At 50.0% G+C, this 26,845-nt stretch overlaps 10 protein-coding genes across 10 annotated transcripts; 7 read left to right on the top strand and 3 right to left on the bottom strand.

Moving 5' to 3' along the window:
* Positions 1–83: 83 nt before the first annotated feature.
* Positions 84–1,450, bottom strand: PV10_07471 (uncharacterized protein). Its single transcript, XM_016372372.1, has one exon. It carries the CDS (start codon positions 1,404–1,406, stop codon positions 351–353), a length of 1,056 nt encoding a protein of 351 aa, XP_016221704.1. The 5' UTR covers positions 1,407–1,450; the 3' UTR covers positions 84–350.
* An 876-nt stretch (positions 1,451–2,326) lies between these two features.
* Positions 2,327–4,708, bottom strand: PV10_07470 (uncharacterized protein). The gene is made up of 2 exons (XM_016372371.1): positions 4,530–4,708; positions 2,327–4,475 (listed from the first exon to the last, which is right to left on the bottom strand). Exons 1-2 carry the CDS (start codon positions 4,657–4,659, stop codon positions 2,626–2,628), a joined length of 1,980 nt encoding a protein of 659 aa, XP_016221703.1. The 5' UTR covers positions 4,660–4,708; the 3' UTR covers positions 2,327–2,625.
* A 241-nt stretch (positions 4,709–4,949) lies between these two features.
* PV10_07469 (uncharacterized protein) lies at positions 4,950–12,111 on the top strand. Its single transcript, XM_016372370.1, has 3 exons — positions 4,950–5,564; positions 5,626–5,927; positions 5,975–12,111. Exons 1-3 carry the CDS (start codon positions 4,994–4,996, stop codon positions 12,020–12,022), a joined length of 6,921 nt encoding a protein of 2,306 aa, XP_016221702.1. The 5' UTR covers positions 4,950–4,993; the 3' UTR covers positions 12,023–12,111.
* A 142-nt stretch (positions 12,112–12,253) lies between these two features.
* On the bottom strand, positions 12,254–13,732 carry PV10_07468 (uncharacterized protein). Its single transcript, XM_016372369.1, has 2 exons — positions 13,447–13,732; positions 12,254–13,387 (listed from the first exon to the last, which is right to left on the bottom strand). The coding sequence occupies exons 1-2, from the start codon at positions 13,680–13,682 to the stop codon at positions 12,367–12,369; spliced, it is 1,257 nt and encodes a 418-aa protein (XP_016221701.1). The 5' UTR covers positions 13,683–13,732; the 3' UTR covers positions 12,254–12,366.
* A 229-nt stretch (positions 13,733–13,961) lies between these two features.
* Positions 13,962–15,247, top strand: PV10_07467 (uncharacterized protein). Its single transcript, XM_016372368.1, has 5 exons — positions 13,962–14,078; positions 14,134–14,150; positions 14,230–14,435; positions 14,492–14,694; positions 14,751–15,247. Exons 1-5 carry the CDS (start codon positions 14,019–14,021, stop codon positions 14,829–14,831), a joined length of 567 nt encoding a protein of 188 aa, XP_016221700.1. The 5' UTR covers positions 13,962–14,018; the 3' UTR covers positions 14,832–15,247.
* A 188-nt stretch (positions 15,248–15,435) lies between these two features.
* On the top strand, positions 15,436–16,380 carry PV10_07466 (uncharacterized protein; the record flags this gene model as incomplete). Its single annotated transcript, XM_016372367.1, has 2 exons — positions 15,436–15,529; positions 15,581–16,380. 2 exons carry the CDS (start codon positions 15,436–15,438, stop codon positions 16,378–16,380), a joined length of 894 nt encoding a protein of 297 aa, XP_016221699.1.
* Positions 16,381–16,721: 341 nt separating this feature from the next.
* Positions 16,722–18,724, top strand: PV10_07465 (uncharacterized protein). Its single transcript, XM_016372366.1, has 2 exons — positions 16,722–16,859; positions 16,978–18,724. The coding sequence occupies exons 1-2, from the start codon at positions 16,748–16,750 to the stop codon at positions 18,651–18,653; spliced, it is 1,788 nt and encodes a 595-aa protein (XP_016221698.1). The 5' UTR covers positions 16,722–16,747; the 3' UTR covers positions 18,654–18,724.
* A 548-nt stretch (positions 18,725–19,272) lies between these two features.
* On the top strand, positions 19,273–20,280 carry PV10_07464 (uncharacterized protein; the record flags this gene model as incomplete). The annotated part of the gene is made up of 1 exon (XM_016372365.1): positions 19,273–20,280. The coding sequence occupies one exon, from the start codon at positions 19,273–19,275 to the stop codon at positions 20,278–20,280; it is 1,008 nt and encodes a 335-aa protein (XP_016221697.1).
* An 840-nt stretch (positions 20,281–21,120) lies between these two features.
* Positions 21,121–23,514, top strand: PV10_07463 (uncharacterized protein; the record flags this gene model as incomplete). Its single annotated transcript, XM_016372364.1, has 1 exon — positions 21,121–23,514. The coding sequence occupies one exon, from the start codon at positions 21,121–21,123 to the stop codon at positions 23,512–23,514; it is 2,394 nt and encodes a 797-aa protein (XP_016221696.1).
* Positions 23,515–24,677: 1,163 nt separating this feature from the next.
* PV10_07462 (uncharacterized protein) lies at positions 24,678–26,565 on the top strand (the record flags this gene model as incomplete). Its single annotated transcript, XM_016372363.1, has 2 exons — positions 24,678–26,379; positions 26,435–26,565. Exons 1-2 carry the CDS (start codon positions 25,218–25,220, stop codon positions 26,563–26,565), a joined length of 1,293 nt encoding a protein of 430 aa, XP_016221695.1. The 5' UTR covers positions 24,678–25,217.
* Positions 26,566–26,845: the final 280 nt, after the last annotated feature.

Genomic DNA, 26,845 nt, shown 5'->3' with positions numbered 1-26,845 from the left:
TATGTAGTCTCGATTGACACGTATATCGACTGAATGGAGATGTAGATGGAATGATCCGATAGAGATTGAGAATAAGAACACCACGAAGAGTCTCAGAACAGATTATATACCTTTGTCTTCTGATTGCAAACCCGTCACTACAGATCGAACGAAGACGCGAAGGGTCACAAACAGAGGGCTCATTCCAAGTAAGACCAACAATGGATAGCAACGGCTCCTCTCGCCTCATGATAGTGCCAGCCGGGCGACAATTTACCGTTTGCTTTGGTGTCATTGAATGCAGTCTGAGATGTTCTCTCAAAGACTCTGCAATATTCTCCGTTCCATTAGGCCACACATCTAACCCCTATTCAGATCACATGGAAATGTGCCTGAACAACCTTCTTTCCGTCCCTGTACGCATCCAAAACGGCATTCACTTTATCGGGGGTAAACCCCTGAACCACAGTATAGGCTAAAGGCACAACCTTGCCATCAAGCAGATACTGTGGCAGTCTGGACCAAAATTCTTGCACCAGTTTTGTTTGCGCTCGCATGGCTCCAAAAACAGCGGTGATCTCACATCCCGCCTTCTTTGGTTTGATCAGGGCCTCGTTGACAGGTCCATGGGGGACAAGCCGTGTGAATTTTCCTTTCTTGGAAGATGACAACGCGTTGACTCCCAGGGCTTGGCCATCTAGGTCATTCACACAGTCTATGGCGTAGAGAAGCTCGTCACCAACAACCCCATGGATCCGTTTGAGCACCTCGTCAGGAGTGCCTTGACGATCCAATACATTGGTGGCTCCCCAACCCTTGAGTTCTGCTTCATTCCCACCCACCACGACGATACGTCCAAATCCAGCAAGAGCTGCGAGCTGCACGGCAAATCTTCCACAATTTGAACCTCCTCCCACGATCAACACTGTTGTATTCTTGTAGTCGAATTCGGCGGCCTCTTTTGTCCACGGCGCTGGCAGATTCAAAGTCGGCTCGTCAAAAAAGCCGAGAAAAACCGCAATGAGGTTGACTGGTAAGGTTGCTGCATCATCATCCGTGATTTGGTCTGGGATCTTCATAGAGATGTCTTGATCAAAAACGACATACTCTTGAGATCCAACTTGAGAATAATTGGTTGTGTCGAGTGCGGCGAAGGAAACAACTCGATCCCCTACTGCAAACTTGGTTACCTCTGAGCCCACAGCAACGACCTTGCCAACCACATCGTTGGTGAATAAGGCTGGAAGATGATCGCCGACCAAGAGTCCGAAATCTCGAAGTTTCTGGTCGTGCGGGTTGGTGGCTGTGACGGTGACTTGAACCTGGATCTGATTTTGGCCTGGCTGAGGGACGGGTCTATCGGTTACTAGGGTCACCGGCTTGCCAATCTCAGTGATGACAATGGCTTTTTGGACTTTTGGCACCATTTTGGATACTTCAGCGTTCACGGCAGGGGAAATGACGACATACGGTCTGATTCCTCTCCGTGGGCTGGGCAACCTTGGATAGTCTTATAAGACGTTCGACGGATACCGTCCCCTTGGTTGAAGTTACCTGATTAGTTATTAGCGGGCACAGGCCTTCACACCCCGCTGAATAATACAAGCCATTGGCAGCCAGAGTCGGGACAACCCACTTCCGAACCCGAACTCAACGGTCTAAGTAGTATACTTCATTGTTTATTTGAGAACCATACATTGGTTTCATGAAATTCTATTCCATCATTGAGAGAATCCACCGAATTTGTCTAGTGTGTACGCGTAGGACGAATCGTTAGTACATGTCACCATAGAGAAGTCAAGCCCCTCGAAAATGGATGGCTTATTCCATATACTCTCGCCCAACCAATTCATTCTTGCATTTTCATCTCTCAACTCTAACTCCAAGTAGTTACCGACCTATAGGACCGAAAGTATTTCAGTCTTCTCCTTGCTCAACAGAGATACGTCATGTGGAGCAAGTCAAGAGAGGCTCATATTCGGATCATACAACTTGGCTATACAATTCACAGAGGCCGCAACATCAGATCCTATAGACCCATGAGATAAGGTGGTCGACAGCTTCTTGTCATCAGTAGCCATTGGGCTAAGGCTGAAATACCAAGTCCCAAGGTGCCCGGACTCGGAATCATCAGAACCGAACCACCGAATGGGGCTGAGAAATCAATGGTGGGTTGTGAAGGAGTTGACTATCGTGATTGGCTGCTCGGATCAGGCTCCGACTCCATCATCTTTGTCCCATGAGAGAAACATACAGAGACTGTTATCTCATTTTTCTCGAATAGATAGATCATGCGCTAGTTGAAAGGAGAACGACGCTTACAGGGAAAATCGGTTGAGACATATACGTTTATGACAGCTGTGTATCATTGTCTCGCAATCATCAATAATGCATCCACCTGACCAAGGCATTTTATGACAAAAGCCTTGGTACACAGCAGACCCTCGGACGCTGGAAGTATTTGATATCAGCCATGTCCAGATGTTTTATCACTCTAACCATGTGCCTGAGCGCCGCCTATTGAAGGCAAGTTTCCCACCTGATCATAAAATGCCTGCATTACCTTGGACTCCAGACACAGATTCGTAAATCATCACATTCTCCAAGCAGCCAATACAGCAATATAGCGGCCGTCCAGAAAACCATCTACCTTGATCTATTGGTGCCCATTTTCCTCTTGCCCTTGAGCAAATGTGCAGGGAGAGATGCGGTCTCGTGTCGATCTGCTTCACCCTGTCTGGCCATCCGGTTCATTTGTCGTTGACCAAGCTTAGCGATCCGTTCAGCCTTGGTGCGTGTGGCTGGATCTGTGATGCCAGTAGCTGTCTTGCCCAATCCGTCCGTCAGACGGTTGGTCTTGGGGGCACGAGACACCGACTTGGCACGCGCTGAAGGTGTGTCCAGATCCATTTCGTCGCCCATGGTCGATGCAGGTCGAGCATTTCGAATCTGGGCTCTTGCACGATCGGTTGGAGCTGAGGCATCCAGTCCAATAGAGTGAAAGTGCTTCTCCATCTGTCCCACGGTACGTTGTTTCTTGGCCCTCGGGATCTGTGCCTTGTTCTTGAGACTCTTCTTCATCCTGGCTTCATTCTTCATCAATCCGGTCTTGGTCCGTATCAAATCTGCCTTCATACGGATCTCCGCGTCTTCTTCATCTTCCATGCTATCACTTTCGTCATAGAAACCTTCGGCAGTGAGACGTTCTTCCTCGGCTTCAAGGGCGGCCAGCTTCTCTTCAATATCAGGATCAACATAGTCAAACACGTTCTTGCCATTGAAGAATTCAGGCACTTTGTCGTGATTCCATTCATCATTGGCCAAGTCGTATGTCTTTTTGAGGTCGATGTTGTAAACACCAGCTCCTCCGTTCTGCTCTTCCAGATCACGCTCCAACATTTTTCTTTCTGGGTCGTTCTTATCATATTTTTTGTAGGTGCCAGATTTGACGGCTTCAGGAATGTATGTCTCGCTGACAGATCCAGGGAGGGGTCTTGCAACGTGAATTCTGGCCAAAAGATCACCAAGTCTGCCGCTGGGGGCATCGTCAGTGGCAGACTGGGAGGCTTGTCCAGATTTTAACTTCGCAGCCACTCGATCCGCAATCAAGCGATCACACACGGCATTCTTGACCTCTTGTACGCCTTCGTTTGTGACGCAAGAGAGTTGCAACAGTTCCGTGTTCGAGTTTTGTGTCAACAAATCTTGGAGCTGTTGTTGCGTCTCGGGGTCCAGATCCTCTGGCTTCATGACATCGGTTTTGTTAATCACAATAAAGACCAGTTTGTTTGCAAATAGAGGCTTTATGGAGGTAAAAAGAGCCATCTGAGCAGCCACTGAGTAGCCACATTGTTCCGAAAGATCCATAAAGTAGAGAATTGCAGATCTCAAATGTGCAATGGCTGTAATAGACTGCATTTCAATGGTATTCATTTCCTCTAATGGGTGGTCGAGAATTCCCGGGGTATCAATTGCCTGGAATCGAAGGTACTTGTAGTCGAAATGGCCGACAAACAGAGATTTCGTGGTAAAGGCGTAAGGTTGAACGTCGACGTCAGCTCGGGTCACCGACTTGAGAAAGCTGGATTTGCCGACATTGGGATAGCCGCAAATAAGGAGTGTTCGAGTGTTGGGATCAATGCTTGGGAGACGGCCCAGATGCTGTCGGACTTGCTCAAGATATACCAATGGGTCCTTCAGTCTCTTGCAGATGGTGGCCATCCGGCCTAGTGCAGCACGTTTCAAAGACTTGCACTGAAACAGAGACTGCGCATATTTGAGGAGTCTGACATAGTCTCTTGCCACGGTTTCAATCAAACGTTTTGCAGTAGACAGGGTTCCCAGGGCGATCCTGAAGTGGTCTGCATCGTACAGAGTGTTGAGGAGATCTTTGTGGAAAGGATGAACATCTTGCAGCCGAGGGAATCCTTCAAGGATGGCCTGCAGTTTCTCGCAGAAGGTTTCAGAGGTGAACTTGACCTTTCGAGTGTAGAATCCTATCCATACAGTTAATACAGATTAAGCCCACCAGGGCTGGCTTGTGTTCTCACCTCTAATTCTGCTGATTTTGAACCCGGCACGAATCTGTGTGGGAAGCCTTCTCTGGGTGCGACTGAGGACAATGTCAATAAATTCTTGCGAGGTAGGCACCGGTGCAATATCCTTCCAAGTCGTTTTCATCTTGAATGGCAACTCAATCGAGAGTTGTGGTAGAGGATAAAGTGAGGAAGCAGAAGCGAAAACGATGTTTCGACGGCGACAAAAAATAATTTCAGATGCGGAGTTGCAGCGATAGCGATACCACGGATCATCTATTTTTCCGACCAATTTTTCCGGTGGGGTATCACGTGCGTACGCGAAATTCATACGGCGAATTATTGAGTTGACTGTGACCCCCGCTACGGCAAGTATTATTCCCAGAACGCGCAACCCCATGAATCTTCCAACGTCGACGCGTCCCTCAACATCATCAAATCTTCAATCAAAGACCACTAACGCATGATCTGGACAAGCGATGGCGCCAGTGCTTACAGCACGACAATCTAATGGCTTTGAGCCACCGCCGTCATCCATGCTGGCCACTCATGTGGTACATGCCCATGGTGTGCCAGACCTGGACCGAGACAATTTCCAGCAACTTTTGACAGAAGTGCTGAGCACAGATGAACAAGGCCAACCCAATCTTGGTACGGACATTGCAGTCAACCACAAATTGATTTGTATCATATTTCAGGTTGGTATCGAACCGAGCCTGGCTGAGGATCCTTTCAAGCCTTCCAAAGGATCAGGTAGGGCAGATTCTCAGATGAAAAGTTGCCTCGAAGTGATTAAACTGGCAATTGAAAAGTCGCCCCAGGTTCTGTTCGTCAAGTCTGATCCTCAGGGTCGAGATAAGTCCGACGATTCTCTGCCACTTTACTTCTGGCTCATCTCTCATCTTCTCCCGCTGTTGGCCTCCGCTTCGAGCGTTGGGGTACGCGATGATATCTTGGGTCTTATCAAATCCATGGTCACAAGTGACAGAAGCAGCTCTCCAGCTCAAACCTCCGAAGTCGTATTAGATTTCGTCCGCGCTTGCATTTCTGGTAGGGAACTAAATTTGCTCAAGCTTTGAGTGCGCAGCCAATTGTACTGACAATGCTGCAGCTATTCTTGAGATCACATTATCTTCACAACAGCTTTCTGCTGCTCACAAACCAATCGTTGTCGATGCCGAAGATTTTGCCTCCTCCTTCTCGAATCTTTTTAGAGGAGTTCCCCACCACTCGATCAGCCTTACATTCCCCGATTCTTGCCGGTTGCTTCTTGCCTTGAGCCATGTCCTAAAAATCGTTGCTGAGACTTGTGATTCCCGCCTCAGCAAAATTCAATATAGAAAGGTTGCCTTGAAACTACACCAAGCCTTTGAAGACACGGTGAGAACTGAGGTTTCAAATCCTGAAGCAGAGGTACGACTACGTCCCAGGCAAGTAGTTCATGCTGATAAATTTCCTAGATTCTCAATGCAGAAATGCAATCACTAAGTCTACGATTGTCCATCCCGGGTTCTTGGTCTAGGTTTCCTCAAGTCCCTATCTCGGAACCGATCGTCTGGCCAGACAGCGAGCGGTCACGAAAGCGCATGCGACTCTCCACTGATGCAGATGATGAACGCACGGCTGAAACTTTTCGCCAAAGTCTATGTCGACAGCTGACCATAGCGCTGACTGGTCGCGCAACAAATGACCTTGTTGGCCTCAGTCAGATGGCTCCCGCAGGTTTCAAGCGTTTGAGCGAAGAGGAGCAATGTCGAGCACTCGATATGCTGGGTCTCGTGTCTTGCAGCTGCGCTGCAAATCTGCATATATCACGCTGCAACTTATGCGATGATGACGAGATCACCGCAAATAGGAAACTGCAAGACCACTCTTCTATGGAGACCGAATTGTTAGACACACTGGTTGCGATCCTCCAGAACATATCACGCCAGTCAAAAGCGAGAGTGGTAGCGATGACCGCTCTAAGGAGACTAATTATGCACTCGTTGTCAAGTACTCAAGTAAAGCTTGCGCAAACTGCTACCGGCGATTGGTGTCTGCAATCACTCAGAAGCTCATCCAGGGATTTGCGTGTTGCTGCAACGAGGACCCTCCAGGCTTACGTCGTGCAAAAGCGGTCCGTCGATATTTCTTTGATCCGAGAAAACCGCATCGCTGCACTCGACTTTCTCCACACTCTTTGGGAGAGAAGCGAGGCCTCCTTGCAAGAAACGTCAATTTTAGCCCTGACTTCAATGGCTCGAGTTGTTGGTGACGAGGAGCTAAACATCATTCTGGTCAGACTGGTCGAGTATCTCGGCCACAATAATCCCTATATCAGCGGTCTTGTATATGCGGAAATTCAGCAGCTCGCTCAGTCAATCCAGACTAATGTCTGGCCTTTGTTCCGCCCGTTTTGGAGAACACTGGGTGTTGTGTTTGCGAAATCGCTGTCAACGCGCCCAAACGTTGGCAGCCAACTCTGCGACTTACTGGGAATGGACATGACTGGGTTGATGAGCCACACAGCTCAGTATGCACTGCCATACTTGGTTTTGCACAAGGACCACGAGAGTATTCGACGCTTCGCTGAAGCAAGTGGACCCTCAACATCTATCTTTGACCTTTGCACGCAGATACAGAACCTGAGAGCAATTCTTTCATTTCTGCTCGTGCAACCATTTGTCAATGTGGAAGAGTCGATTCTTCGCACCTTGACCGAAGTTTCCGACGAGTTTGGTAAGACAGACCTCGCCGAGTGGGTCACCCTTGACTCTATACACATCGCATGTGAACTCCTCAAAGCGATAGGCGACAGTGGGCAGGGCAAATCCTCGCGAATCTATGTAGCCTTACAAGTGCTCGCTCAATTGGTGGCTCGTCAACGTGGGCAATCATCAGGAACGAGGCGCAGCGACAACATCGGCGCCTTCCTAGAAGCCAATGTCCTAGCAATAGTGACTCATTTTACAATCTTGCTTAACGATCTCGAGGCAAAAGAATCAAAGCTCGAGAAACGACGGTGTCTCGCTGCACTCGGCGAGATTGTCAAGCTTGGAAGGTCCAGAGTCACACGTGCACTTCCCCAAATCTGTGCTTGTCTTCGATCGGGTCTTGACGATCCAGATCTATGCAACGCTGCCTTCAACTCTTGGGTCGTCATGATCAAATCATTGAAGCGGGACGATATCGAACCTCTGATTGATCAGACATTAGCCATCATCGTTCAAACGTGGGAGGTACTGGACACCACGTCACAACAGAAAGCATACGATACTGTGGAGGATTTGCTCAAGAACCACGCAGACATGGTACGCGACAACTTCAGCACCATGCCATCTCTAGCGAGTATCCCTATGATGGCCAAGTTTGATCATGAGATTGGTTCACTGAAGCGCCAGATGGATGAGAGGCATCAAGTCATTGCATATACGAAACGGGTGCAAGATGAGAATGAGTCTGTCGTCGAACAAGCCTTAGCTGAATTATCTCCTCTTCTCAAAGCAAAGCAAGATCTGTTACAACGATCGATTCTTCAAGAACAGCCAGATGAGTTCGTTGCAAATCTCACTCGAGCCATTTTAGACGCCGCAGTCAAATTCAATTCGAACAATCAAGTCACAAGGCTGTGTGGAGAGTGCCTCGGCAGTATTGGCTGTCTCGACTCGAGTAAGATTGAAAGTACAAAGGAAAGGAAAAATATGGTAGTATTATCCAACTTCACCAAGGCTGATGAAGTTATACAATGGGTTTTTCTCTTCTTGGAGAATGTGCTGGTCAAGTGTTTTCTGTCTGCCAACACGACAAGGGCACAAGGCTTTCTAGGCTGGGCTATGCAAGAATATCTCAAGTCCTGTGAGCAAGACGACCCTCCCGAATCACGTGCCGGCAATCTTGCAACGAAACTTTGGGAGGAACTCCCCGAGACTGTTCAAAACATCTTGACGCCTTTCACCAATTCGAAGTACCTCGTGGCCGAAGTGCGGGCCCCCGAGAAAGGACAATATCCCTACTTCAAGCCTGGGATGCGGCATCGTGAGTGGTTGCGCGCGGTTACGCTCGACTTCCTCCACCGTGGGCCGGGTGATAATGTTGAGTTGGTCTTTGGCATCTCATGCAGGATCATCCATGGCCAGGACACTGCAATCCCTGCTTTCTTAATTCCATATGCAGCTGTCAATTTGATAGTGAGCGGCATAGAAAGTGACAGCCGTGATATTATCGAAGAGATCAACAACATCCTCAAACAGCCGTTGGATGGTCAGGAGCGTCGTGTCCAGGATGATATCAAGTTGTGCAGCCAAACAGTGTTCGAGATTCTCGACTACATGTCTGCATGGCATCAACAAAAGCGCAAGCAATATGCACTCAGTCTGTCAAGATCCGAACGTGGACTGAATGACCCTTCTCTTGGCAGTACTGCAGGACAGATCCGGAGCATTGAACGTGTACTTGAGGAAATACCTCCTGATGTACTAGCTCGTCGAGCATTAGAGTGCAGATCCTATGCCAGGGCCTTGTTTCACTGGGAGCAACATATTCGCAAATCGCAGTCGGAAAATTTCGAGACCGAGCTCCAACGACTGCAAGACATCTACGCCCAGATCGACGAACCTGATGGCATTGAAGGAATCTCGTCGCGAATGCACGTCCTCGATGTCGAGCAACAAGTTCTAGAACACCGGAAAGCTGGCCGTTGGACAGCGGCGCAGAGTTGGTACGAGATGCAACTGGTCACTAATCCCGATGATGTTGATGCAAAAAAGAATCTCATGGACTGTCTCAAAGCTTCTGGGCAATACGATGTCCTGCTTCATCATTTCGATGGTATCCAAGGCCAGGGAAATATTCCTACACCACTTGCACCATACGCTATGGAGGCTGCGTGGGGAACTAGTCGGTGGGACAGGCTTGCTGCTTGTATTCCAAAAACCGGAGGATATGACTTCACGTCCCATATTGCAGAGGTCATGTTAGCGGTCAACAAACACGACGAGACAACCGCAATTCAACTCCTCGAGGAACTGTACCGGACGACAACATCAGAACTAACACCAGCATCAATTGTGTCATTCCAGGCCGGACATGATACTTTACTCAGGCTGCACGTTCTGAACGACATCCATCTCATGACTGCAAGCCCCAAAGAAGATCGTGTCAACGTTTTGAGAAATCTTAATGCAAGACTCGATGTGCTCGGCTCCAACGTTGCAGACAAACAGTACCTACTGGGCATACGTCGTGCAATCATGTCACTAAGGACTGACATGTTTGGTTCCAATGACGTGGCGAGCGCATGGCTTGCCAGTGCACGATTAGCACGCAAAGCACGCTCTATGACCCAGGCTTTCAACGCAGTCTTGAAAGCTTCAGCACTCGGGGACAAGTCAGCGGCGATTGAGCATGCGAAGCTCATGTGGCTAGAAGGCCATCATCGGAAAGCTATCCAAACATTAGAAGGAGCCATTGAATCAGGCGCTTTTATTGCCCATGATTATGTCGCTGACGATGGGGCGGTCACAATGACCGTGGAGCAACGCCACAATCAAAACGAAGTCACCGCTAAAGCCCACGTCTTGCTCGGGAAGTGGTTAGATCAGGCTGGCCAAACACAATCCGAGGTGATTAGGAAGATTTTCAGAAAGGCCACTGAAAGCTTCCGAAGGTGGGAGAAAGGCTGGTACCATCTAGGACGCTATTACAACAAAATCCTGGATTCAGAAAAAGCCATGCCACCAGGCAAGGAAAGCCAGACATTCCTCACAGGCGAAACTACTAAACTCGTCGTTGAAAACTACCTTCGATCTCTGCTACACGGCAGCAAGTACGTCTTTCAGACACTGCCCAAGATCTTGACTCTCTGGCTCGAACTTGTAGACGGAGCAGACGTTCAAGTTGACCCAAGACGTGGCAATCCTCAATTCCATGCTCACAATGCAGCCCAGCGGAAACGCATCATCGAAGAGACCAACAACCAGATCAAGAAGTATGTGGAGAGACTTCAGCCAGTATTATTGTACACGATATTGCCGCAGGTGATTGCTCGAATATGCCATCAGAACAAAGTCGTCTCCGATGTCTTGGGAAATATCGTCACCAAGGTTGTCAGGGCATTCCCCCAACAAGCCTTCTGGCCCTTACTTGCCGTAGTTGAAGCCAAGCAAAAAGAACGTGCATCGAAAGGCTTGGAACTCGTCAGAAAAATCGTTGAACTCCAAAAGAAAACATCCAGGGATGCGTCTGCGGCGGCAGAGCTCCGAAATATGTTTACAAGTGGGCAGAAGTTTAGCAAGGAGCTCCTTCGAGTGTCTGAGTACCCCATTGAGACGAAAGTACCTCGAGTGAGCTTATCGAGAGACTTGGGTTTCAACCACAAGATTGCACCGTCAAAGTTGGTGGTACCAAACCAAGCATGTCTTGTACCGAGCATGCCAACAAGCTTCGAACCAGCGCAGATTAAAGCATTCCGGCCCTTTGCGAAAGATCCTGTCACCATCTCGGCATTCATCGATGAGGCATTGGTACTAGCATCGCTACAGAAACCCCGAAGACTCACGATTCGCGGATCTGACGGAAACATATACAACGTGCTAGCAAAACCGAAGGACGATCTTCGAAAAGACCAACGGCTGATGGAATTTAACACTATGATCAACCGCTTTCTCAAACGCGACGTCGAAGCGGCGAAGCGTCGGCTATATATCCGAACATATGCAGTCATTCCACTCAACGAAGAATGCGGGTTGATCGAGTGGGTGGACAACCTCAAAACATTCCGAGAAATCCTCCTCAAACTCTACAAAGACAAGTCAATCTCGCCCAACTACATGGAGATCCGCAATATACTCGATGAGGCATGCTCAGGAGATCCGGAAAAAATCAAACTCTTCCCCAACAAAATCCTCAAGATGTTTCCACCAGTATTCCACGAATGGTTCGTAGAGTCATTCCCCGATCCATCGGCATGGTTCAACGCACGGTTACGATACACACGATCAGCAGCCGTCATGTCGATCGTCGGACACGTCCTTGGTCTGGGAGATCGACATGGCGAGAACATATTGTTCGAAGAAGACAACGGAGGAACGCTACACGTTGATTTCAACTGTCTATTCGACAAAGGCCTGACGTTTGAAAAACCCGAGATGGTTCCCTTCCGACTCACACACAACATGGTAGACGCAATGGGTGTGTATGGATATGAAGGTCCTTTCCGCCGCAGCAGCGAAATCACATTGGGTTTGTTGAGGAGTAATGAGGATGCGTTGATGACGATCCTGGAGACTTTCCTCCACGACCCTACGACAGATTTCATCAATGCTGGCAATCGCAAGAAGAAGGTCGTGAATGGTGTGCCGAATACTCCTGTTGAGGTTTTGGATGGTGTCAGGAGTAAAGTTAGAGGTATGTTGGCAGGTGAGAGCGTGCCGTTGAGTGTTGGTGGATATGTCGAAGAGATGATTCATCGTGCTACCGATCATGTGAATCTCTCGAGGATGTATATAGGCTGGTGTGCGTTCTTTTGATGGGGTGCGTAACGAAAGGTCGGTTGTTTTGGCATGATGAGATAGTTATGACAATGACAATGTGTGGCCTGGTCGTCCAGACGATTATTGGTACCCTGAAATTGTTTCGTGCGTATCAATATATTCTTATCATCACTCATACAATGCTATCCATGAGTGCCAGGTCAGGATATAAACAACAATGCATCTAGACATTATTCATGAGTGTACGATTCTCGTTCTTGGAAAGGCCTAGTGTCAGCTGCCAAAAACACACAGCTTCAAACGGCTACTTAGTCACTCTGCCACATCAGCGAGCGAGAAAAGCTGCAATGGGTTGCAACGCCAGTGATCTATAGCTAATCTTATACGCTCATTTGCTGAGAAAGACTCTTTTGCGGCGGAGAAGATGAGAAAATGTTTTCGGCTCCATCATCCACGAGAGGCGCTGCAACAACAGGGATTGACGACTGAGTTGGGACGCTCGGTTTTTGTCGTGCCTCTTGCTCAGCTAATAAAGCATCGAGGTCATCCATATCATTGTCTTCATCATCATCGCTGTCTTCGAAAATGCGTGTATGGGGCTTTGGCTGTGATGGCTGATGCTGAGACGTGCCCTGTTGTCTGGAAGTATTCGCTGCAGTCGATACGGGAGGATGAGTAGTGCGACTCTCGGCCTCATGCTCTGCCAATAATGCGTCGAGATCATCGTCCTCAGAATTATCGAACGAAGTTGTAGCAGTGGCTGACTGGTTGGTGTGAGGAGCGGAAGTGGTTGTTGCGGGGCGACGAGTCTCTTGCTCGGCGAGTAATGCATCGAGATCGTCCTCTCCTTCGGATTCGGAATCAAGATTAGCACGCCTGGGTGGTGAGCGCGGCTTTGGTGGTGCTGTATATGTTCCTGCTTCGGCAAGGAGAGCATCGAGTTCGTCGTCTTCAGGGAGATCACCTCCATCCGGGGCTGATGGATCCCTGCTCGAGTCGGCAATGAACAACGAGTCGTTTGCAGAGTCTATGTTTGACTTGTCTTTGGATGTCAGGCCGTTTTTGGAAGCTGTTGTGTTATCGTCGCCGGCGTACAAGTCTTGCGCTTCGTGGTCGATACCACCCATCAATTTATCCCGTACATAGCCCGGTTTACCCTCATCTATCCATTCCCTTCGCATGACTTGCATCCGCCGGGAATGGCCAACCTTTTCGATTAGTTGCAGCCCATCGGCAAATTTTGCTCGGGGGTACAAGTTGTCGAGCCAGAGCTGGTAGTAATTGAGCAGTCGGGCAACATCTGAAAATTCATGGCCTTTTCCTTTAAACTTCAATCTTTTGGCGATCTTGCCAGAGCGGACCAGTTCGCGGAGTTTGGGAATTCCTGGTGCAGAAAGGAGTCTATTTCATTCATTAAAACCCGAGGCTCTCGATCAAGGGAATGCTGGTCCCAAACAAACCTTTCTTCATCAAGCTTTGCGATTGGCTTTCTCTTCTTTTTGATCTGAACTTCCTCATCGAGACCTAGACCGTCGTTTTCACCAGATTTGCGTTTGTTCTGGCTCGGGCTCAAGGCTGGCTTGTCATCGCGTGAATTGCGAGTGCCGGCCTTGTCACCAAATGGATCTTCGTCGTCACTCGTGCCATAATTCAGAAGGTCATCGACCGTTGCTGATGTGATGGGGTCGGCAGCCATGATGTATACATGTAGTACTGGCTCGTGAGATGAGGTCAAGAGTCTTCTCGTCAAGAACGGGTTGTGGTTGGGTTGGGTTGGGTTGGGTTGGGTCGTGGTTGGCGGTGATCATTCACGGCGCGTCTCGCGAGGGTTTCGCGTTGTCGAGTAATTGGAATTCTCCGACTGGCTACGTCATTCCGGGGCAATTTCAGTCTAATCCATAAATAGATTAGTGTGAATTGTTGGTCTTGGCAAGGAAGCTGCAGTCTGGACTTCACGATTGTATCTTCATAGTAAGTTGATATCAAAAGAGACGAGAACAAAGTACTTTTGATCCCCATTGACGCCGTCGCCATGGTTGCTGAGGAGCAAACGACCTTTATCCCGGCCAAGCGCCCAAATACTGACTACCCTGTAAGTCATGCCTGTTTACCATTCAAACCTCAAGCTTGCTAACTCGCTTCACCAGCTCATTGACTCAGATCCGTATGTCCTCCCTCACGCCGAACCACCTCTCCTCGTGAAACTATTCGCGGCCCTTGACTGACTAGAATCACCCCAATAGCCACTGGAGACGAGCATTTGCCTATTCGCGACGGGAAGATTGGTTGGAAGGCGCTGGGCTGGCCGCCTTTGCACCAGCATTTCTCCTACTCACCGAACGCTACGCCCCCTCTTTCTCTGGCAAAGGTGCCTTTCCTCCCGTGTTCAGACTAGGCGTGGGAATTGGAATCTTGGGTGGAATTGGTTTGGTCTATCAAAAGAGTTGCTGTATGTCAAATCGAACGCGGGCAACTATTGAGCAGGACAGCTGACAAGGGTCATAGTGCGACTATACGGATGGACCGAAAACGAGCGAGAACAACAAATGGATATGAGGGAAATGGTCGACAAAGTTAAGAAGGGAGAGCCACTATATGGAGCGAGCGACCTGACTCCATATCACCAAGGTATCGCTGCAAGAAACAGCAGATACTCGGCACTGTTATTTCACATTGTGCCATGGGCCAATTTTGTCAATCACAACCAGGTGAGCATGATTACCGAGTACTATTGATGCTTTTCAGGCGCTGACTCTGACTCAAGCACGGCGTGGATACTGCCAAATACTACCAGCAAGCAGAGCGAGAACTAGAAGCAGAAAGACTAGGAAAGGCGACTCGATGAAAACGACAAGACGGCGAAGGAGCTGCGGAAACATCAGATACAAAGGCATCCAGACGGTTGGATGCTTCGCAGGGATTTGTACATAGAAAAGGATGGCTGATCAAACCTGGTATCAACAGTGAGCCTGGGAGGTTCACGAAATGCACTTGACACAAACGCTTCTCGAACACCATGTGATGTCAGTGCCACGGATTGCTGCCAGATATTGATCACTGAATGCCGTGGTGATATGCCCAGATCACAGGGTACAATACACAAAAGGAGACATGTCATGCGTGGTTGTGGTTGTTAGTCGGCACCCTGCATGAGGTGCGACATGACATTGTCCAGGACGGTGAGCAATCAGACTGCCCGTTGTCCATTGTGCTATTTTCTCAATGACCATTCATCTGTCCCTTCTATGAGTTTCTCAGGCTTCCAATCGAGTCCCGTTGCTGGGATTTCACTCTTGGACTTGTTCACTGATGGCCCCTATTCCAACGACTAATGATGTTCTCACCTGCCTTGAAATCTATCTTCTCGACTGATTTTAGCTCCTCTCTTCTAACGCCTCTCTTTCATAACCCCAACAACCCCAAACCACCCTTTTCCGATCAATATCAAGATGGCAACGCAGATCAAAGATCAAGATGTCCCAGAACATTTGCATGACTTCTCTGATATGAAGCACTCATGGGCGTCCGGGTTTTGGGCAGGCGGTAAGTAACAGTTTCTTCCAAACGACGCCAAGCTCACAGATATGTGCACAGATGGCGGAACCAAACCCCTCGCAAGTATCGTCTTCATCATGCCAACGATTTTTACAGGCCAAGGGACTGAAGCATTGATTGAGGTTGCGACCGATGGGGCCGAATTCCACGAAAGAGTCATCGACCACCTCGTTAGGCGCATGGATGAATGTCAACATAACCTGAGCCAGCATGACATTGATCTACTCTTCCGCCACATTCAGAAACATCGTAACCGCATTGGCGCAACCAGCACAAAGCCACATATCGAGAGCATACCTGACCTCCTCAAGTTCTTCCTGGACCAAGCCACAACCGCCGACGCCCTTGCTCATAAAGCAGACTCCGTGTCCAAACAGTTTTCTCAGATCAAGAAGATCTCCAAGCGGATTCTTGCTGATCAACAAGAGCAGGGTCGTGAGTTGGTTGCGTCCACTGAAGGCAGGAAGAAGTTGAAAATTGCGACAAATGTTCTGGATACAGTATGGGATAAAGTGCAAGTTGATTGGAGGACATTGAAAGCAGAGGTCGATGACTTTGAAGCAGATCAGTCCATACTCCAAGTCATTCACTTAGCAGAACCCGAATCTGATGAACCTACTCTGGCGACCAAGGCAACTCCGGGTGAGAAGTGGTCCAAAGGCTCGATCCAATCACAGGGATCCCCTGTCGCCCCGTATGCTGAAGTCGACTGGAAAGAAAAGGGACAGGAGCATAAAGACGGTTCAGAAGAAGGAGGGTCTACAGAGGCGCAATGTCAAATGGACAAGCTACTAGAACTCATGCATGTCGCCTTGGGCGCCGCTTCCAAGTATGAGTAGAACAACAAGGCAGAAGACAAGGCGAAGCTGCTTGATACATTGGTCCTGTGGTTTGATATCGATGGATGTTACACTCGCTGGCACTGCAAAGTCTATCAAGATTCCGCTGCACGATATGGTACCAGCACTACCCAATCAAATGTGCATATGTCCATCCTACATGGGTATGACAAACATACCTCATCATGAGGCTGACGGAGATAATATCCGGACATAAAATAGAGTACAGAATAAAATGCACTAGTCCCTGATCTTTAAATTGTTGAGGAAACTTAGCCGGAGGCCAGATGCGGACAACTTTCATGTTGACGACCAGTAACACCACCATATGTTCGAAGTATTGAGCAGGCCCTCGACATACTTCAACATGATTTTAAGGTCTGAGATCCTGGTGTTGTCCTCTTTGCTCGTTGGCCGCACCTACTCCGTTGACACCAGAGCTTCAACCTCAGCCCGTCCTCGAGGTGTCAGCCCTGAATGTAAGTATACACGGGTCCATGGCCATGAGTCCGATACACAGTCTTCATATAGTCTGTTCGGTCCCTTGACCCTGTCCCTGCTTCTGTATCCTCGTTATCATGTCTAACACTTGTCCAGTCGCCAAATTCTACAAAGGAGCTAGCTCGGACGTCTTCACATGCATATCAAACCCCTCTGTCACCATCCCCTTCTCCCGAGTCAACGACGACTTTTGCGATTGTCCTGATGGCTCAGACGAGCCCGGCACAGCAGCATGTTCATATCTCTCCCATCTCTCCCCTCCACAGTACCACCCGGGTCCTGACACGGCCGCTGCTTCTCTTAACACCACCCTAGCCCTCCCGGGCTTCTACTGCAAGAATAAAGGCCATCAGCCCGCCTACATACGGTTCGAGAGCGTCAATGATGGCAAATGTGACTACGATGTATGCTGTGATGGCTCCGACGAATGGGCACAGGTTGGAGGAACCCACTGCGCCGACAAATGCAAAGAGATAGGTAATGAGTTCAGAAAGCAGGAGGAAGGGAAACAGAAGGCTTTGAGGGCCGCCTTGAAACGGAAGGCTACCTTGGTAGCCGAAGCATCACGTCTGAGGCGAGAGGTGGAACTGGCTCATGAGAGTGCAGAGATCAAGCTGGACGGTTTGCAGCGGAAGGTCAAAGAAGCTGAGGACAACGTGGTCGAGATTGAACGCCGCGAGAAGCTTCGGGTGGTCCGAGGCGATGCGGCCGGCAAAGGCTCTGGCAAACTTGGAATACTGCTCAACCTAGCCAAGAACCGTGTGGAAGAACTCCGAAAATACCTCGACACAACCAGGAAACAGAGGGATGCAATGGTTGACAGGATCACCGAACTTGAGGGTCTACTGTCGGCTCTCAAGGACGAGCACAACCCCAACTTCAACGATGAGGGTGTCAAACGCGCCGTTCGGGGCTGGGAAGATTATGCTGCGCGAGAAACAGACGACTCCTGGACCGAAGCCGAGAACCGAGATCTCATGGCCGTACTAGCCGAAGACAACGAATCTAATGGCGTCAACTGGGCTGAATTTGAGTCTGACGACTCGCCCGCCCAACCCGAATCCGATGTGGCGGCACTCTATCAGTACAGCGCATATCTCCCCGATGGTTTCCGCCTATGGATTGACGATAAGCTCGCCGCAATCCGCCGGATCCTCGTCGAAAACGGCATCCTCGCAGATGTGAAGGACTCCAACCCATCACCCAGCACGGACAGCAAAGCCGTCGCCGACGCAAAGAAGATCTTGACCGACGCAGAGCGCGAAGTTAAAACAACTGAAGCCGACTTGAAACGACACCTCGACGATCTAGACAAAGACTACGGTCCGGACGGCGGCATCTTCCGAGCCCTCAAGGACAAGTGCATCAGCCGCGACAGCGGCGAGTACGAGTACGAACTGTGCTGGTTGGGCCAAACGAGACAGAAACCCAAGAGAGGTGGGGCTAACACCAGCATGGGCAACTTTGTCGGATTCGACCTGGAATACGTCGATGAAGGTGTAGGGAAAGACGGCAAGGGTCTAGGTACGGGCGAACGACTCGTGCTGAAATATGAAAATGGCCAGGGTTGTTGGAACGGACCAGCTAGATCTACACGGGTGTATCTCGCGTGCAGTGAGGTGGATGAAGTGTGGAAGGTCAGTGAAAGTGAAAAGTGTGTTTATCGCATGGAGGTCGGCACGGCGGCTGTGTGTCAAGAGCCGAACAAGCAAAAAGCAGAGGATGTAAATGGGGCTGGGAAAAGCAATGATGGCAAGAAGGATGAATTGTAGTAGATTTGTATATCATACTATTTTACTCTTTGTTTGTCTAGTAGGATCGTGGTGGTTTGGCGAAAAGGCTCCATGTCATATCATGGAGATTCAGGATTTGCCATGATCGAATAGAAATAAATTCAACGACATGCAATATATCTAGGCTATTGTAGATGCCAGTCAAGTCCAATACGACCGACAAAAGAGAATATGTCAAGTATTAGAGAAGCACTGACAACCAATCACAGCCAAACCTGTGATCCACCCACTCATCCACCCACCTCCATACATCACCAGATTGTTTGAGGACCTTAAGTAATGCCATCGTCCATCGTCCATCTTTAGATCAGCATGCATCATACCTCCCTATCTATGTACTGTCCTCAATCTTCTGAATGTCAAATGGCCACACGAGCATATTGGCGCGTGACAGAACCGAGGACCGGGCATTCCTTGCTGAAATGTAATCATTTTATTGTTCCCTGGAATACTAATCATATAATCTATTCAGCCCAGCTGCGGGATATAGATAACAAAAGCCATTTTCCCCATCAATGATTATAACAGATGATCGTTCATCACTTCTATCGAATGTTGACCTGATACTGATCCTGATACTGACATTAGATTTATCTAAATGACGTCGTTGATCGATCTTCCTCCTGAGGTTCTGGGACAAATCGTCCATCAGGTTACTCTTGGGTCGGGGCTTCAGAATTGGAGATTGACGAACTCGTACATTAACAATATCGCAACGGAGAGTTCTCGCACCTTGCTCAATCAATTATGTCGGGTATACCAAATCTCAGATCGTGTTCTTCATTTGTATTGGAGATTTAATCTTGATAAAGCGGCTTCGGCTTCGGCTTCGCAAAGCGAGCATCCTGATCTGAAGGATGTGATTGCCCTGAACCACCTACTACAAACCACAAATCTCATTGCCAACGATTGGAATCGAAGACGGATATCTGAAAATGGATCTGGACGATTCGCCAAACCAAGCAGCGAGCCATACATGCTCTTTAGTGCATTCACTCATCAACTCCGACGGTCGCAAACAGTCTTGTCCATGACAGGTACCATACTAGCACCATGCTCGAGTGGCCAAACGTTCGCCCCCAAAGTCCTCGCCGACAGCTTCGTGCACTTTCTCGAATCCCAACTAACACTCAGCGAGCTGGAAGACATCATTTCAATCATCAACATCTGCGTCACCAAGCTATGGTCGACAGTATTCCTTCATCGACCAAAGGATGCTACAGTGACTAGCTTCGCGTCTCTGAGTGGATACATCACCAACACCGACCAAGCCATTTTGACCGAACATGTGATTTGGCGGGGTCCCCGGTGGGTAGCTCGCGTTATCGAAGAATATGGTATCGATTATGCCGATTGTGGCTCTGCAGGTGATTGTACCGAGGCGAGGGTCCCGGATAGGCTTGTAACAAATGGAATCTGGACAGGGTCTCAAGCAGATGGTGCGATTCTTGCTGCAAATGGTATGGCAAGATTGCTCTGGAGAGAACGACAACGGAAGATTGATGAACAGCAAAAGCACGCTTCTCGAGAAGGAGGGAATGTCGTGCGTGTCTCAGAGGTACATACAAACCCTCAAGTTTGGCGTGGTTCTTCTGGTGATTTGTGATTGAACCGCGCAAACCGCGAACCGGCACGTGTTATTCATTATTGTGAGGGTTGGCTCCCTTGGTATGGTCCAACGATCATCATCGTCGAGATCAAGGGGTAAAGAAACTCGTCTCCCTGCATCCTGCTAACTTACCTACATAATTGCCAACGAATGCATATAAAATGCACTCCACAAGGGATGGATGAGCCTGTAATCATCAGTTATCGAGGGGAAATGACATGTATAACGCAGGAGAATCAAAGAATGAAATTAATTCTGCAGCTTTGATTGAGTAAGGTAGGCCCGTGCCAAGGCCATGTCCTTGATGAGGAAAGCGCAATAACAAGGTAAATAAGCTAAGCCGCAATAGGACATTAGCTCTTGGCACTGTTTATGGGCAAGAAGTGGGCAGGAATACCACAGTTGGCAGGCGCGACTCAGGCTCCAGACTGCGGTGTCTTTGGTGTCTTTCTTCCTGACAGCGGAGCCTCCCGCCAGGGGAACCAAACTCACATCTGGCCACTCACAAACAACACAACCGACCATCAACAGCCAGTCAAGTCCTGACCCTGAAGACCAAAACACACCCACCAGGGCTACAAGGGCTACAAGGGCTACAAGGACCACACCACGCACAACTCGTGTTCCACTCATTTCTCCATGACCCGTCTTGTCATGTACGCCTCTCCCTGTCACCGTCTCCCGTCACCGTGCAACCCGCATCATTGACACAACACCGCAAAAATATACTCAGTCACCATTTTCCTCCCCCAATGGCTTCTCTATCCGTCTCGTTCTGTCCTACCTTGTCGTTCTGCTACTCGTCTATCCTCTCCCTCGACGACATCAATCGCCAGGATGCCTGAACCACTGTCGACCTTGTCGCCATCCAAACAAAACTCGCGTCTCTCACCTGTCAAGCTCCGCTTCGACAAGCAGGCACACGATCAACACTCTGATAATCAGCCATACTCGCCGGTCACCCCGGCCTCTCATGAGTTTCCTGGCTCAGCTTCCATAAAGAAGATGACTATCGATATCCCTAAACTCGACATGGATCGCCCTATCTCGCCCCCTACAACCTCCAGTCCCTCTGCAAGCCCCCGAAAAGGTTTCTCGCCCATCAAATATCGATTACAAGACCACACAAACGCGCACAGCTCTCCTCCTGGCTCACCTGCGGATCCAACCCTGCGATTCAATCAAGGACTCACCCTGGCTCTTGATAGCTCAGAGATACCCGTCCACACCGACTCTTCGAGCGAATCCATCATGCACCACAGTCCCGAGAGCACCAGTACGACCTCTGCAGGGCGCGATGACCTAACAAAGTCTACTGATAAACTTGACCTGGATGACATGACGCTGGGATTTGATGATAAAACCATACACGACGATACCGTGGGTGATCTGAGCACGATTTCAGCCATCAACACTGACACGACTCGCTTTGCAAACATGAGAAACTCCCCGTCCAAGCCATCCAGAGCAGAAGCGTGGTCTCCCTCAAAACAACTGCGCACTTCGATCATCGCGAGTACGCCAAACACCGCACAGCGCCCACTACGACTGCTGTCGTCATCGAGAAACAGCACTTCGTCCAACGAAGATGACGATGCCACTCCTCGACGACCACGTAATTCTAATGACGCAACAACCGATTTGATGAATTTTACCGGTCAAACCAATATCATTATTGCTCCCCCTCAATCGGCGCCTCGTAGCATGAGGCGAAGTCCATCTGGGAGAGGAGCGTTTCCCATCAAAATTAACCCCAGTCCCTTTCACCGTTCTCAGGCTTCAGTGGACCGTGAGCGAGCGACTGGTCGATCACCACAGAAGCAACACCAAGCAGTCTTTGGGGACAAGAACACCCCAGCCACACCTGCCGCTCCCAGACAAAGCGGATATGGTTCCTCGACTGGTCTCGGCATGGACCTGTTGGACATTGACTTGGAGCCAATGGCCACCCCACGATCAATCCCCACCGTGACCCCTCGTGAACTTGAGACACTTCGATCTGAGCTACAATCGCGTATCTCGGGGCTTGAAGCCACACTTTCCGGCAAGGAAGCAGAGGTCATGGCCCTTAAACGTTCCATCACCGACGCCGAGGTGCGAGCAGGGAAAATCAGTGAAGAACTTCGAACGGAGCGGGGGTCTCGCGAAGAGCTAGAACTGGCCAAAGACGACCTGGAGCGGCGAAGTCGAGAAATGGAAGAAGTACTGCGAGAAGTGAAACAGAACATCTTTCTAGAAGAGAGAGAAAAAGAGAAGCTGAGACGACAGGCCGAAGACGCGGACCGACGCGCAGAGGAACAAGAAATCCGGATCCTCGAGCTTCAGGCGTCTCTTGATACACTCCGGTCGGACCGGGTCAAAAACACACCCAGTCCGGAAAAGGGCCACGAACCAGGCACCCCGGGCATGGCCGCAGACATTGACTTTGCGGTCAAAGACGCGACGGAGAAAGTCGCGCGCGAACTGCACACGTTGTACAAGAGCAAGCACGAACGCAAGGTATCAGATCTCAAAGTCAGCTATGAAAAACGGTGGATCAAGCAGGTCGAACAACTTCGATCAGATCTCAAAGCCTCCCAGGACGAAGTGCTGAGACTGCAGACGGAACGGGAGGCGACCATGAGCGGGGTAATCCCCGGTCAAAGCGAAGCACTTTCTAGAATGGAAGGACAGATTGAGGAGTTGCGACGATGGAACGAAGAAGCGACCGCAGGCAAGAAGATGGCCGAAGCAGAATCAGCGGGGCTCCGTAGCCAGGTGGATTCTCTCACCAACGAGACCCAATCTTTGAGAAAGGAGATTGAGCAGGAGCGCATTGAAAAGGGAGAATTGGTGGCCCAAGTGGACGTCTTCCTAGCCATGAGTGCCCAAGCAGAGGAGCAGCGATTGGCTCAGCAGCAGCAGCAACAACAACAACAACAACAACAAGCTCCACCGGTGAGCCCTCCTCAAAGCGAGGATGGTACTGGAAGACCCCGGTCAGCAGCGGCGTACGCGAGCCCTCACAAGAGTAGAAACAGCGTGAGTGGAGTTGGCGACTTACGGGCAGCAGGCGGGAGCAGCCGGCCACGCCCGATGAGTATGCTGCAAAAGCCGACGGCGGGCAAGTATTCAGGGATCCCAGCCCCTGGATCAGGTTTGAAGATGGCGGGCAGTAAACTCAACGGGTACGGCGGGCGAGGAAATGGCATCATGGACGGCATCACTCGCATGGGCGCAGGGGGCCGATGAACTGGTTACTGAGCGCCACGAGGTTTGATGAGGCAAGATTCAAGACATGCGGCAGGAGGTACCGTAGCATCGTACGCAGGCCTGACTGAATGTACCTATTGAGCATGGGCAATCTGGCGGGTTTGAATGCATTGCTGCTTACTGCTCGGTGCTCGCGTGCTGCCTTGTGGATACGACTTGAACGACGTGGGTGATTGTTCCACTTTATGACCATGACGCAGAGAATTTATCTGCAACCTGTTAGTGAATAAACTGGTGCGGTTGATATTGTTTGAGATTGAATGAGAAAGCTGTCATACGAACCCTACACGGAGATTGGAAGCTAAGGTTCTAAGAATACACCGCATCCTCGTCCTCGTGCCGTGTCTGAGACGGCATCGAGGTGGACTCCCAGGGTTTCCACATTTCGGATCTGGGGTTTGAGATTTGAAGTGACGGCGAATGGGTGAGAGATGCAAGTGCTGACGGAACCCTGGCGCTTGAGGACTTGTAGAGAGTATGTAGACAGTCTGTTCATGTTGTTCTTAGGTACCTACACATGTACATTTTAGTAGTTGGTGTCTCTCTATTCACAACCCTTAAGCAGCACCTTCCTCCTACATTTGTATTACGCGTCATGTCCAGGCAGCAACACGCAACTGGAAACTTGGGAAGGTGCAAATACAAACCAACACGCGTGACTGCCAAGGGGCAACAGACAACACACTCTCACATCTCGTGGTCCTTCCTTGGTCCTAAGTTAGTCTTGGTCGTGGTTGCCATGTTTCATACTGCCAAGAGGTGCAGGCGAAGATGCTGCACCATTTGTTACAGATGGGGAAGGAAGGGGCACTTGCGGCACTTGGGGCACCTGGGGCTTGCTAAATTCCTGCTAAAAACCTGCTAAAAACTCACGGGGCCTGTCTGCAACTCTCCCTTCAACCCCTTCAGACACCAAAGTAATCTCATCCACTCATTCTATCCACTACTAAAAGGCTTGAACAAAGCTTAGACCTGGCAACACCTGGTCATATCGACGACGGCCTCACTTCAATACATGCCCAGAATACGAGTAGGTCCTATGGACCTCGTACTCTATCGCTGACACGTTCGCAGTCTACCGCCTTGTCCCTCCAGCCCTGCGACATGACGTGACAAGCTTCTCTCCCTTCATTAGCGAAACCCTCGTATCCGCCCGTTGACCTCGAGTCCTTGAGTTCTGAAGCATGAACACACCCCTGCCACGCTGCCATGCCATGGTCGGCTGCACCTCCATCCTGAATCATCGTCATGTATTTCCTTCCTACACACACAAACACACACACGCCGGCAGCCGAGCTCGTCAAGCCCACCACACCCCTCCATCATGACGCTGAGACGCTCTAAATCGTACCTCCTGCTGACGCTAATGAGCTGTGGAGGGCTGGCAAGGTGTCAGGACAACCGCTCCAGATCCGATCACCGACACAACCATGCTCTATATCACAGGCTGATCTCTTCTCTTTCCATGCTTTTCCTCTCCCTCAAGCAGCTGAGCTGACTTGATCAGAGACGGTCCTTTTCTTCTGGAATATTGCATTGAGTTCCCCACGTTCCTTTATTTCATTCGTTCGTTCCTGGTGAACTCCTGCCAGTCTTGACCCATTCCAGCTTCCCTACGCAAGAATCACGTCAACGACCTTTGTACAAATTTTTTCCAGAGAATACTTGGATCCTTCTTCACAATGCATCCCAACACCTTTCTCGCCGCCCTTTGTGCCACCGGACTTGGCGTCGCATTTGCCCGACCCACCTCCCTCGATGCTCGACAAAGCATCGAGAAGCCAGCTCCTCGTCAAGGTCACGGTCGCCACAGGCGCACGTCAGCCATCCAGCGTCGCGAAGTTCCCCAAGAGCATTCTCACGAGATCTTCATCACCGTCGTCAACGAGTTCCTCAAGAAGAACAATCCCGACAACATCCAGGATGCCATCTTTGCCCTCCTAGGCAATGCTGCCGCCTCCCAGGGATTGGGTAACATCGCCGACCCAGACTGTCTGCAGCTAGCCACAGCTGACCGCGCCTTCACCAATGCCAAAGCTGAAAACGACATTGATGGAATGACTGCAGCTCTGATCTACCGTGGCCTTGAGCGCAATACAGGCTCCGTTGGCCTGGCTTCGACCGCCTGTACCTCCATCACCGCCGTGAACCCCGAGATTGGCGCCATCTCTCAGCATCAGGACCCTGCCTCTCAGGGCGCTGCCGCCATCAACAAAGCTATCGCCCTCGAAATCGCGTTCCAGATCTCCACAATCGGCGGTGACCCATTTGACGCACTTGACTCTGGTACTTTCCAGCCTGGCCAGATTGGCGACCCAACCGCCAGGGGCAACACTTGCAACACCCTTGACGACGAATTCGGCTGTATCTTTAGCCAAGGTCTGATTGTGGAAGATGCTACTGAAGACGAGGTCACGGCCTTTGTTGCTTCTCGTGCTGGTGGTGGTGGAAATGGTGGAAACGGTGGTGGAAACGGTGGCGGTAACGGCGGCGGCAATGGCGGCGGCAATGGCGGTGCAACTACGACTTCAGCTGCCGGCACTACCACAACGACCGCTGCCACCACCACTACTAATGCTGCCACTACTACCACTACTGATGCTGCCACTACTACCACTACTGATGCCGCTGTCACTACTACCACTACCACAGCAGCCACAACTACCACGGCTCCCCCTCCTGCTGCTACCGGGAAAGTCAACTTGGGTCAATGCAGGGACCCCCGTGTCTTCTTCGCTCCCAACCTTGATGGTCGGCGAGAGGCATTCGCTTTTGCGCCCAGGGACAAGAGCTCCTTTGATCATGGCGCGGACGAAACCCTCAAGACCATCACGGATTTCATCTGTAAGTGCTTCTGGCTTCGTGATCGAGCAGTTTGCTAATGTCTGTCTTCCTCTAGGCCAACAACTCAACGATCGATGCCGAGCTCCCAAAATCACTGTTGACATCTGCAAAGTCGCAGCCGCGGCAGCATCAAGACTCAATGGTCAGGCAGCCGCTGATGTATTTAATGCAGCCTTTGGTTTGTAGTTTGAACCTCAAACCTTGAAGGCGTCCCGCGACCTGTAAAAGGATTCGCGCGACATTTTTGGTGCTTCGATGCTGTGTCACTCGCCGCAGCTGCTCGCCGCAGCTTGTCATACTAGCTTTTTCTTGTATATATACCAACAATGTTTTGACACCCATGTTGATGTTGCAATGACAATGAACTTGACGCCTGCTTGATGAAGATTGAATCTTGGACATTAGATAGATCTGTCGACGGTCTTTAAAGGCGACTTTCCGCATTCACGTCTCATACGAAATGCGG

Source organism: Exophiala mesophila, assembly GCF_000836275.1.
Source record: "Exophiala mesophila strain CBS 40295 unplaced genomic scaffold supercont1.5, whole genome shotgun sequence".
NCBI lineage: Eukaryota > Fungi > Ascomycota > Eurotiomycetes > Chaetothyriales > Herpotrichiellaceae > Exophiala > Exophiala mesophila.
This window is presented reverse-complemented; position numbering and strand designations above follow the sequence as displayed.